The 12,971-nt window shown below is 41.9% G+C and overlaps 1 protein-coding gene across 1 annotated transcript in view; it reads left to right on the forward strand.

Moving 5' to 3' along the window:
• SNTN (sentan, cilia apical structure protein) overlaps positions 1–12,052 on the forward strand; it is a 56,015-nt gene extending 43,963 nt beyond the window's left edge. Inside the window, exon 4 of the mRNA XM_040246581.1 lies at positions 11,628–12,052. Within this exon, the coding sequence (XP_040102515.1) occupies positions 11,628–11,828 (201 nt within the window). The 3' untranslated portion in view covers positions 11,829–12,052. The remainder of the gene's footprint in view (positions 1–11,627) is intronic.
• The last annotated feature ends 919 nt before the right edge of the window (positions 12,053–12,971 follow it).

Raw genomic sequence — 12,971 nt, forward strand, 5'->3', positions numbered from 1 at the left:
TACAGAGTGTGCACCCTCTCCTGAGACAGTACATTAGGTTCCTGTTGCTGTTGTAACAGATTACTGCAAATTTAGTGGCTTCTACCACACAAATTTATTACCTTACAGTTCTGGAGGTCACACATCTGAAATGGGTCTCACTAGGCTGTATCTCTTCTTGAAGCTCCCAGGAAGAATGCATTTTATTGCCTTTTCCTGCTTCTACAGGCTATTCTGTCCCTCAGCCAGCATGTCCTTTCTCAATCTTCAAAGACAAATGTCAGTCTGAGCCCACCCCTGGCTGCCTCCCACTGCCCTCTCTCTGGCTCTCCCTCTTCTGCCTCTCTCTCTCCTCCACTCATAAGAACATGTGATTACATTGGGCCAACCCAGACAATCCAGGATAATATCTCCTTGTTGTTGTGGTTTAGTCGCTCAATTGTGTCTGACTCTTTGCAATCCCATGGATTGCAGCAAGGCAGGCTTCCCTGTCCTTCACTATCTCCCAGCATTTGCTCAAACTCATGCCCATTACATTTAACCCATGTCCTTTTCAGGATCTTTTCTGGGGAGTAGGTAAAGCATCCAGCCAGGGTCTTTCAGAGTACAGAATCACAATGCCAAGGACACTATGACAGAGATAAATGGACTTAAACTCAAAAGAAATCTGGGACCCTCCAAGGAGGACAGATGAAAAATACAACCACATTTTCCCAGTGTGATTTATCTAAAGTCATCTATGATAAGACATTTCAGGGCAAACAGGCCACATCAGAGGTGCAAATCTCTCAGGGAAACTCAACCACTAAAAAGGACGAGATTGTTTCTGTCCAGCGAAGCCTTTAAATGCCAGCCAACTGCTTCATCTGTGGCTAAACATGAGAGGGGGGAAATTGCTTTGTAGCTTTTTAGACTAAAATACTACTGAGTACACATAGAGTCATGGTTTTTTGACTCTTTATTGATGATTTAAAGGATTTTCAAGGGGTGATTTTGACCTACACAGTTTCTGCCTTATGTGCCAACTTTAAACCCTAACTCCCACATAAGATACAACTCTCCTCTTAAGTCTTTTAGCACCTGCGGGCTCAAGAATCATTCATATTACATGAGTTTCTTGAAAGGCTCTCTGATTCTAATCAAAACTGGTCCCACTAAATCCTAGTGCCTCATGTTTGCTTTTAAACAACTCACACCTTGCTTTAAAGTGTAGGAGCTTTCCCCCATCTCATCTGGGGCACTGGGAGCACCGGCCCCAAGGAGCTTAGGGTCAGATGGGCTTTGCAGTTAATTATTAAAGCAGCAATTATACAGGTAAGAAGAGTGAAATTGGGAATGAATCCAGCAGCTGATGGTGGGTTGAGTTAAGAGGACTGAGAGTCACAGACACAACAAAGCAATTAACCCAGGGTTTGCATAACCAAATGACAAGTAGCATCATGTGCTTTAGGAAATAACTAAATGGACTTTTCTCTGGATTATTTCCATCTTTGTATCAAAAGAGTGAATGTACTTCTAAAACACTGTCTGGCCTCTGGGAGAGAGAGGATGACCCTAGAAGGAGGAAGACCTCGGCTTCAGATGAATCTTTCAGTCCAGCACCTGGCAGACCTTGGCAAATGACTTCATTTTGTTATATAGAAAGAGAAGAGAGTCTTCTCACAGTGCATTCCATGAAACACCACTTGTGAACAGTGTTCCATTTCGTAAAAAGATTCTGCAGTTAAGTAAGTCCAGCTTGGCAAGTTTCCCTTGCCCTATACCCCCTCTTGGAAATTTACAGTGTACATGAGCAAATTAAATTTTCTTGAGAAGTCCTATAGTAAAAAAAACTCTGCTTGAATTCAATCTGTCCCAAACATTCTTGAGCATAGAATAATATTTTTGGTAAAATATGAAAGTGTGTTCCCACATTGAGACAACTCAGAAATTTCATGTAAACTCTGACAGAGTAAACGCAGGCCTACTTGTGCACATTGCTCCTGGTACAGAGTAAACTAGGGGCTGCCAGACTGAGGCCAGTTGCCAAATCCAGTCCATGAGCTACGTATGTTTTCACATTTTAAGTGACTGAAAAAAATTAAAAGAAGTGAAAATTATATGAAAAAATTATATGAAAATTATATGAAATTCAAATTCAAATTCAGCATTTAGAGTATAGCCATACCCATTTGTTTATGTATCTTCTGTAACTGCTTTTGAACTACAGTGGCAGAGTTGAAGAGTTGTGCCAAAGACTGCAATGGCCCGCAAAGCTTAAGATACCTCCCTCTCTGGCCCTTATGGTACTGATTCCCAACCTTTTAGGCACCAGGGAACAGTTTTATGGAAGAGAGTTTTTCCACAGACCAGGGTGATGGGGGGATGGTTTCAGGATTATTCAAGCACAAAACATTTATTCTGCACACTTATTTCTATGATTATTAAATCACCTACACCTCAGATCATCAGACATTAGTTCCCGGAGGTTGGAGATCCCTGCTTTACAAGAAACGTGTGCAAAGCTCTGCAGTAGGCAATGAAATTGTGCAAATGAACTAAAGTCTATTCTTGCCATTCTCCATACAAGCGGCCTCATTTTCTGGGGAGAGGATTAAAGTTATAACAAGTTTTAAAATGAGATCTTCATTTTTTTTTAATAGTCTTCAGTTCAGTTCAGTCACTCAGTCGTGTCCAACTCTTTGCGACCCCATGAATCGCAGCACGCGAGGGCTCCCTGTTCATCACCATCTCCCGGAGTTCACTCAGACTCACGTCCATCGAGTCCATGATGCCATCCAGCCGTCTCATCCTCGGTCGTCCCCTTCTCATAGTCTTACTTATCTTTTTTTCTCGTCTCTGCTATAGCTTAGCAATGACTTGAGCTGAGCCACCATCACTCAGATTCCAGGTCTTTCCATCACGCAAATTGTCCATAGTTTCCTTCATATGAGTCTTTCCCACATAATAGTTATATTCACGTGGTGATTCAGGAAAAAGATGAGGAAAGAAGGAACATAGGATTTAAAAGGTGACTTTGACTGGGATATTACTATTTGCAAAAGCATCATCTACCATTTTTGTGCGGAGGATAAAGGGCTGAACGTGGGCAAAAGAAGGGAGGATAGGAAGGGGCACATTGCACTTATTTGTAAACATTCTGATGAAGGATAGTGGAAGTCAGCCTCTGAGAAGACAGGAAACATGAATTCAACCCAAGAAGCACCTCAGGCACTGGAGTCATTAAGTCCAGGATTTGAATTCTGGCCCTGACACTTAGTTACCATGTTGCCATGCTCCACCCTAGGCAACAAGCTTAACTCATGAAGAAAATGGACAGAATAGAGTCATGGTGAGAATTAAATAAGACATGTTTTATTTAACAACCACCGTTGCAAGAATAAGGTCTCTTAACCCTCACCACAACCCTGAGGAAGGAACTATTGTTGTCATTCCTATTTCACAGATGGGAAGACTGAGACACAGGTCACATGGCAGAGCTTGGATTTCAGCCCAGGAAGTCTGGTTATAGCTTCTTTGCTCATGCTCAGTGGACACCACTGACTGGCACATGGTAGACATTTGATGAATGTCAATTTTAAAATGCTTCTTAAAATGAAAAACAACAACAACAACAACTTGTTATCAGCCTGCAGTTTCTCAATATGTGTATGGACTTCCCAGGTGACACTAGTGGTACAAACCTGCCTCCCAATGCCCGAGATGTAAGAGATGCCAGTTCGACCCCTAGGTCGGGAAGATCCCCTAGAGGAGGAAACAGCAATCCGCTCCAGTATTCTTACCTGGAGAATCCCATGGACAAAGGAGCTTTGTGGGCTACAGTCCAGTCCAGAGGGTCACAAAGAGTTGGACATGACTAAAGCAACTGATCACACACACATATGAAGAGCAGGGGCCTCTGGAGTTAGACCAACCTATGTTCTGATTCTTGGCCCTCCAGTAACTAACAGCATTCAGTGAATATTTACGGGAAGATTAAGCATGTTACTTAACAGAGATCATTAAAATTTGGGGGTGCAGTAACATGCTGAAATCTGAAGGAAATCTCCACGATGATGGGAGTCATAGATATCATTTTAAAAGTTCTTATAGCATATTTTTAAAAAGTGAAAAGCAGATAAAATTAATTGTACTAATGTATTTTATTTAACCCTACATCCAAAATGTTACCATTTCAACATGTTATCAAAAAAAAAATTATTGAAGATACACTTTAGATTTTTTTCATGATAAGTCTTCAAAATCTTGTTTTTTTTTTTTTTACAGCTACAGCACAACCCAGTTTGAACCCGCCACATCTCAACTTCAGTAGCAATGTGTGTCTCGTGGCAGTCAGCATAGACAGCTCAGCTGTAAGCAGTAAACTCCCTGAGGGCTCAGAACCACAACAGCCTTACTGCTCTATCCACAGCACCAGACTATGCTTGATTCAAAGTAAGCCAAGTATTTGATATTAAAAAAATAATAAAAATTTTAAGGAATAATTGTACAGAAGAAGAAAGGGAAGCCCAGAGAGAGGAAGGGATTGACTCCAAGGTCATAGCACTAATTAATGGGAGACCACTGCCAGCCCTCATCTGGAGCTATACAGCCCCAGCACCTCCTGGAAACTGGAGGCATCACTCAGGCCAGTCTTCCCCACTGGGTACGTATATGCTCCACAAGGTGAGCCCAGCACATTTTTCTCTAAAACTTGACCTTAAAAGACAGGAAGTTTGATTTTGTGAGAGAAGTTTTCTTTCTATTCCCTTGTAAATCCTGTAGATGGATAGGTATTATGTAAGCGGCATTAACGTGCGAGGCACTGACTGCTGGAGATGGTATTTTGAAGTCCTCTGAACAGCTCTTATATTATCAGTGGAGATTTCCTTCAAGATTCAGCCTTCAATTTCTTCAGGCAAAGCTGCGAAGTGAGTCAGAGTTAACACTCCATCCCCAGGTTCAACTGGAAGGGCAGGGGAGGCAGAGGTGGGGAACCTGTGGGCAGGAATGAGATGACAGAGAACACGGTCAGAATAACTCATAATCCTAACCCTTATTTATCCCTCCAAAAATCAGAATTAGTGTCCTCCTAAGAAAAATCTCTGGAGAAGGCAATGGCACCCCACTCCAGTACTCTTGCCTGGAAAATCCCATGGATGGAGGAGCCTGGTGGGCTGCAGTCCATGGGGTCGCGAAGAGTCGGACACGACTGAGCGACTTCATTTTCACTTTTCACTTTCATGCATTGGAGAAGGAAATGGCAACCCACTCCAATGTTCTTGCCTGGAGAATCTCAGGGACAGGGGAGCCTGGTGGGCTGCCGTCTCTGGGCTCACACAGAGTCAGACACGACTGAAGCGACTTAGCAGTGGCAGCAGCAGCAGTGGGTGAAGCTAAGGATGCTGTTAAACATCTTACAAGCACGAGAAGGGCCCCTACAACAAAGAATGAGCCAGCCCCTAACGTTAATAGTGCCACAATTGAGAAACCCTGTCTCAGAAAATGAAGGATGTTATTTGAATGCTTTGAAGGAAGGCATGAGTTTTTGCTGAAATGAATCAGATCAGCAATAACTAGCTGTGTCCTCCGTGTCCTCCAGGCCAAAGAAGGATTTGGACTTGTCTGTTTTTAAGGAATTATTGGAATGTTGAGAGTATCTTGATTGTATCACCAGTGAACACTGGCCTTAGGAAGGACAGGCACGGAAAACGGACTTAATTCCACATGCCAGCTCTAATCTAGTGATGGCGACTGCCAGGTTGGGGTTTCTGGAAACAGACCCTGAAACCTTGAGAGTCTGGAGTATGAGATGTTTATTAGGGATTGACATTTATGAGGAGAAGGGAAAGAAGCAGGATTAGGCAGCGGGAGAAAATAAAGCACAAAGCAAGCCTGAGAAAGCCTCAGCCAACTTCCAGTTGGAGATGAGCAGTGCTCCGGAGCTGGCATTTTCCATCAGAGTTGACCAACAGAGCACTGGAGTGGCTGGGCCTTTATGACCACACTGCCTTCCCTCCCCTAGCCACTTACATGGCTAAATCACTAGGTGAAAGCTGTTCTGGGAAGAACTAGACTTCCAAGCAGGGGATACTCTGGAGCTGAAGCTAACCTCAAAGATGCCAACAGCTGGAGTGTCTGCTGACCAGACTCCCTGCAGCTGCATGGCAGATCCATCCAGAAAGGGAATCTGGACGGCACGTCTCCATGTGTGCCATGGAGTGCATCCATGCTCAACAAAAATGCAGTGCTGCAATCCATTAGCGATGTCTGCCATGGTCCATGTGCAGAACATATTTGCCAAATATGTGAGACATATTAGTAATAGGGGCGATGGGTAAGGCCTATAATTGCAAATCATGGTGATACCCCAAAATACACTGGATGTGGAAGAAAACTTCAAAATGGAACCTGCCTGCTGCGTAGTTAACTATCAACTGGCCCACATTGAAAAATTCTTTTGGTTTCTGATAAGAAATCTCACCTCCCTCTGTTTATTCCACATGCACTTATTAAATACCCACTGTGCCAAGCATATTGCTTAATGCTAGAACACAACAGAGAAGAGCTAGCCATAAGTGATGGATGATTTTAACCCCTAAGTTGTCAGGCTTACACTTCTTGCCTGCTGACTTTGGCTTTTAACCAATTGAATGGTTTCTTTAGTCTCTACAGCCTGAGCTAGGAGAGCCCAGCACTACTATCACAGGGCCTTTGGGATTTTTCCTGGCCCTCTTCACCAAGTCTCCACAAGCTTTTGACCTCTGAAGTCAGCTAAAAAGGTTTATTGTCATAGTGAAGTTATTTCTTGAACTAGATTAAAACAGCCCAGTTCTGTTTGGAAATAAGAGAATGCATTGCTGGTAGGGAAGAGTCTGAAGATCCAGTATATTGTGTGATGATCTAGAAAGTTCACAAAGCTAAGAAAAATCACAGTACTACTGGTTAGTAATAGTTATTATAATAAACATTCAATATAATTGAGGTCTTTTCTCAAACACTGTACCTTAGATAGTGTGTGTGTGTGTGGTCATTCGCTCAGTCATGTCCAGTTCTTTGCACCCCCATGGACTGTAGCCTGCCAGGCATCTCTGCCCATGGAATTTTCCAGGTAAGAACACTGGAGTGGGTTGCCATGCCCTCCTGCAGGGGATCTTCCCGACCCAGGGATCAAACCCATGTCTCTTTTATCTCCTGCACTGGCAAGCGGCTTCTTTATCACTAGCATCATTTTACTGATCATTTGGTATAAATTGAATAGAGACTTTCATATTAACTTCTTCCAAAAGGATGAGTGAGAGAGAGAACTTAGCTGATAGTCTCTGCCTTTGAGCCTTACTTACATTCAGGCAGGTTGGTGAATATTAAGATACTATGCAACATGAAATAGGAACTGTTTAAATCTAATGCTATTTCTCACTACAGTAAACACAAATTAAATTTGTTTTCAGTCCAACAGAGTGTCTGGACTGGCCCCATAACTGTGTGTACTAGTAAGCAATACATCAAGAACACAATAAAAATGTCAATTTTTCCTATGTAAAGACATCTATAGAGAGTTAAGATGATGAGCTAACAAAATGAGATGCTGTTAATTACATTTGTAGGTAATTTTAATCCAAAAGGGATCATTTTGCTTTTTCCAACTGAAAGAAAATCATTTATTATAGATGAAGCAGTGTAATTTTGGAGCTGGCTGGAATTTAAGGTAACAGAGCTAAATGGAAGCTATTATGCAGCTGTTCTGATCCATAGCAGCTCCTTTATCAGCTGGTGAAAATATGCCCATTTATCTGAGGGGGCTCCTTAAGGAGGGAAAAGCTCCTGTTTTTTAATTATTTAGATTTCACACTGTCAACTAGATTTCTTCTTTGCTTCAACACAATAAGTCTAATAGCTATTGTTGTGCCACAAAAGAAAGAGCTCTTAGGTAGTGAGTTCCCTGTCAGGAAGATAGTTAAACAGACCGAGGACCAACAACGGAAATACAATGGGGGAAATTCTTCTTAATTAGTCTCTCAGATAAGGATTTCACTGGGACTATTTCAAGGGTGATTTATTTAATAAAGGTTTGTTGGCCCCTTTAGCCATTCCCTTCTCCAGGGGATCTGCCCAACCCGGAGATTGAACCTGGGTCTCCTACATTGCAGGCAGATTCTTTACCATCTGAGCCCCCAGGGAAACCTTCTCTTGGGTCAGGGGCTATGAAACAGAACTTTGGTCGTAGGCCCCTATAGTCAAACAAAATAAGTTCAGTATTTTTTTTTAAGTCCAGTATTTTTAACCCTGAGGTTCTACAACTTCATCTTAGTGCATTTATATCAGATCTCTCTTTTCCACCTGTTAAATATTTTCCTTGTTGTTTTTTTTTAAAACAACACACGTTTGTTGGCTTTTTTAAAAAATAAAAATGTGAAAGCATCCCACCTCTTTCTGGAATCAGTAAGCTGTAGCTGTATAATAAACCAATGGCTTTGATCAACTCTCATTCACTGTTGCAGTTCTCATGTCTGAGGATGGATTAAAGGTTAGGCAATCTAGGCTGGCCTTAACTGGGCTGTTCTGCTCCTTTAATATAGGCTCATGCCTCTGTAGAAGTGCTGGGGGTCTTGCTTGAGGCTGGGCTTGGGCTGGGTGGGGCACCTACAGGTGGTGTGTGGGTAAAGCATGGAGGCAGTAATTGAAAGTCAGCCAAGATGTTCTCCCCTTCAAACCAGAAGAGAGCCACAGGACACACATAGGTTCTGAAAGGGAAGATTTCACTTTTGGAGCTAAAGCTCACTGGACACCCCCCACCCCCCACCACAAGAGAAAATGAGACATTAACCAATAAAGACATGTCATGTCTCCCTGACCCCCAAAGACCTATGGAAGCATTGACAAGGTCTAAAGGAAGGTCCTCTGTCTCTGAACAAAGGAAGCCCTGTTGTCATTAGAGGTCTGAATACCTGCTTCAGCTGTACCATCAGCCTAGCTGGGGGAGAGAGCAGTGGCTCCACCACAGTCTCAGAAAATTCCATAGCAACTTGAACTCAGCCCCAAAGCAAATAGAGAAAAAATGACAAGCTCAAGAGCTCCAGGAAACCAGGAACCTTAAGGAAGAAGATATATTCAGAGCATACCTCTACTGAAACAGACAATTGCAGCATAAACAGATAATAAGGTGACTTGGGTTCCGTGAATAATGTGCATGTGTGCACAGCTGCCCTACACACACACACACACCTTTCTGGAACTAAAAATATGATTTTGAAACTTTTACAATTCAGTAGTTTAGCTGAAACTGAGTGGTCGCTGGTGAGACCCAAGTGACCCAGAAGATCAAGTGAAAAAAAATCTCTGAAACAGCAGAGCAATAATTCAATGTGTTAGAAATCATGAGCAGAAAAGAAGAGATTAGCTGCTAAATCCTGGAGACCTAACAGAAGAATAATCAATTTCACAAGTAGAAAAAGGCAGACAGAAGAGCAACAATAATTATACAAATCAAGGAAGAAAATATCCCAGGCAATAAGAAAGACCCAAGCCTAGTTTCAAGTTGATTGGAAAGAAAAGGCTCAGACTTCTTATAAAACTCCGGAATAATGGATTAAAAAATGAAATGAATGTCCTAAATTCTCACCACCAGATAATACCTACTTACATTATTTAAAAAATAAAAATAACATGTAGAAGGTTAGAAAATTCAGTGGTTCATAAAACTATAAAACTAAGATATTTCCTTCATCCTCTGCATTTCCTTCCCCCAGACTTTCTCTAAAAAACAAACAAACAAATAAACACTAGAGTTCCCTGTGATTTGTCATTGCCCCCTAAAGTTTTGGGGCTTCCCAGGTGGTGCTAGTGGTAAAGAATCTGCCTGCCAGTGCAGGAGATGCAAGGGACACAGGTTTGATCCTTGAAGCAGGAAGATCCCCTGGAGTAGAAAGTGGCAGCCCACCAACATATGTATCTATACAGATGCTTATTTTTTCTTGATGTATGTTACTAAGAATTCTGTAATTTGCCCAACTTTACCACTTTACGTATCTTCCATATCAGTATAGGCCTATTTCTTTTTAACAGCCACAACATACATTCTGTAATATGAATTTGAATACAACATGGTTTTCCTGCCTTTTGAATGGACACTTTGATATTATTTGCATTTCTCTTACACACAATGCTACCACCAGCTGCCATCTCAAAAAAAATTTTTTATAGATCTTTTTCTATATCTATAAGAAAATTCCAATCAGTAAAAACTACCAGGTCAAAGGCATCTGCATTTTTATTGATTAAAGGCTTTGAAACAATCCTGGCACACAGTAGGTACTCAAATATTTTTTAAAGTACAATAGGCATACTGTTCACCAGAAAGAGTGTATCAATTTATATACACTGTATTAAAGACTGTTAAAATTGTTGTCTTTTGTAGAATGGTAACCCTCAAAGACATTTGTCCATGTTCTAATCTTCAGAACCTTTGAAGAGGACCTTATTTGAAAAAAGTCTTTCCAGATGTGAGTAAGTTAGGGATCTAGAGATGAGGAGATCAGCCTGGATTATCTGGCCAGGCCCTATATCCAATAACAAAGGTGCTCAGAACAGTGAGTCTGGACAGAGCAGCACTAACATATGTTACTACCCTGTGTAACTAGATAGTAGTAGGAAGCTGCTATATAGCACAGGGAGTTCAGCTCGGTGCTCTGTGATGACTTAGAAGGGTGGGATGTGGGCAGTATGGGAGGGAGGCTCACAAGGGAGGGTATATATGTATGCGTAGAGCTGGGTTCACATTGCTATACAGCAGAAACAACACAACAGCATAAAGCAATTATCCTCCAATTTAAAAAAAAAAAGTGAGGCAGAAGGAGATTTGATAGATAACTAGAAGAAAAAGCAATATGAAGGCAGGCTTAGAGAGGAGAGAGCTGCAGCCACAAACCCAGGAAGGCCAGGGTAGCCCTCAGAAGCTGGAACAGGCAAGAAAAGAATGTTCCTCTGGAGCCTCCAGAAGGAAGAGGGCACTGCCAGCACTTCAATTTTAGAATTTTAGCTTCCAGAACTGTGAGAGAATCAAGTTCTGTTGTTTCAAGCCACTGTTTATTGGCGATTTGCTATGGCAGCCTTCAGCAGACTAATAAAATCATTATTAAACCGCAGGAGAAAAGAACATCTCCAAGTTTGGAGGCAAGTTGATCTTGACCCAATAGGGAGATCAGGTTCCGGAGTCGTGCCCCCTGAAAGCAGCCCTGTTTAGCCTTCCCAAACAACCCTCGTCTTATGGTCACCAACTCGGACATTCTTTCTTGGCCATGTCTCAGTGGTAAACAATTTGCCTACAGTGCAGGAGACCTGGGTTCAATCCCTGGGTTGGGAAGATCCCCAGGAGAAGGAAAAGGCTACCACTCCAGTATTCTTGCCTGGAGAATCCCATGGACAAAGGAGCCTGGTGGGCTACAGTCCATGGGGTTGTCAAAGAGTTGGACACAACTTCGTGACCAAACAACAGCTACCAGTCTGAAACTGAAACCCAAAGCAGCTCAACAGAAGAAAGTAAAGACTCACCTTGCCATGTTCCAGTTTTTCTTGGTTTCAGCAGAGACAGATTAGGTACTAATTGATCCATTCCAGACTTTGAAAAGGAAGTTTATAAATGCTTCTTCTTTTTCTCTTCAAAAATGCAGGTGATGGCAGATAGGGACTCACATATCTACTTCCATCTGAGCACAATTGATCCAGTGAGAGCCTTGCTGGAGAGGGGACGGCATTTTCCCAGGCAATCTTTGGTCTCTCCCCTGGAGAAGAATTATCATGCCATCTGGAACAAGGCAATATATTCCTTTCACAGAAGTTGTGGAGCTAATTATCAACCAATTCCAACATAAACTGGCTTAGAAACATGCACTGACCATCTCTGTATTCCAAGTCACTGCTCTCTGAGCAGGGAATTTTGACTTAATGAAACGATCGCTATTTTATACTTAAATAATGCTTACAGTTCAAAAAGAGCTGCCAAATGTAGAATCTCAACTGTTTTATGTTGTTTCTCACAACAGAACTATGAGATTGAAATGGGCCAGGAGTGACAGTTTACATTTTCTAAAAGAAGAAAAGCAAATTTGTAAGAGGAGATGGGACTTGTCCAAGCTCCAGACTTCACATCGACTGGAGTCTTCCACACCAGCACCGCCTAAGGATCAACCCATTTGAGCTATGTAAGTAAAATATGAGCGTGTTTATCTTCAGGTGCTCTCTCTTGTTGGGAAGTGAGGTATTCTTGTACTGAAAAGAAATCTTATGTGTGCACACATGCAAAGGGGCGTAAATCCATATGAAGGCTGATATTTCTGATCATTCAAGTATCCATTATCCTCTGACTCAAATGTGTATTAATTCTTTGCTCATGGTGGCTGCCCTGGTGGCTCAGATGGTAAAGAACCCATCTTAATGCAGGAGGTCCAGGTTTGATCCCTAGGTGAGGAACATCCCCTAGAGAAGGGACTGGCTACCCAATCCAGTATTCTTGCCTGGAGAATTCCATGGACAGAGGAGCCTGGCAAGCTACAGTCCATGGGGTCTCAAAGAACTGGACATGACTGAGTGACTAACACTTTCACTTTCTTTTGCTCTTGGTGTGCAGTAAGATTTGTTTTAAAACAGTTATCCCAACTTGAACTCTATTTCAGGTTAAGTGTGGATTTACTCTCTACCATCAACAATCTTTTCTCCTGTCATTGTGTCTTCTACAACTGAGGAGGATCATCAGAGGGTTCCTAGTATTTAAGAACTACGGGTCTAAGTGCATAGCTCTCAAATGCTTGGATGCCAACAGTTCTTTGGCAAGTTATTAATAAGTAAAGTTTTCAGATGGTCCTTCTCCAGAGTGCTATAAAAAGAAAATTAAAAGCAAGATCAATTGTGCTTTTTAAAAATGCTGAGAAAAATCCTGCATTTTTTATGACTTCAGAAACCAAGACAGTTCTTTTCTAAAGATAATTCCCATTTCTTTTCCATAGTCGTAGGAGAAA

The sequence above is a fragment of the Oryx dammah genome, unplaced genomic scaffold, assembly GCF_014754425.2.
Source record: "Oryx dammah isolate SB20612 unplaced genomic scaffold, SCBI_Odam_1.1 HiC_scaffold_9, whole genome shotgun sequence".
NCBI classification, from domain to species: Eukaryota; Metazoa; Chordata; class Mammalia; order Artiodactyla; family Bovidae; genus Oryx; species Oryx dammah.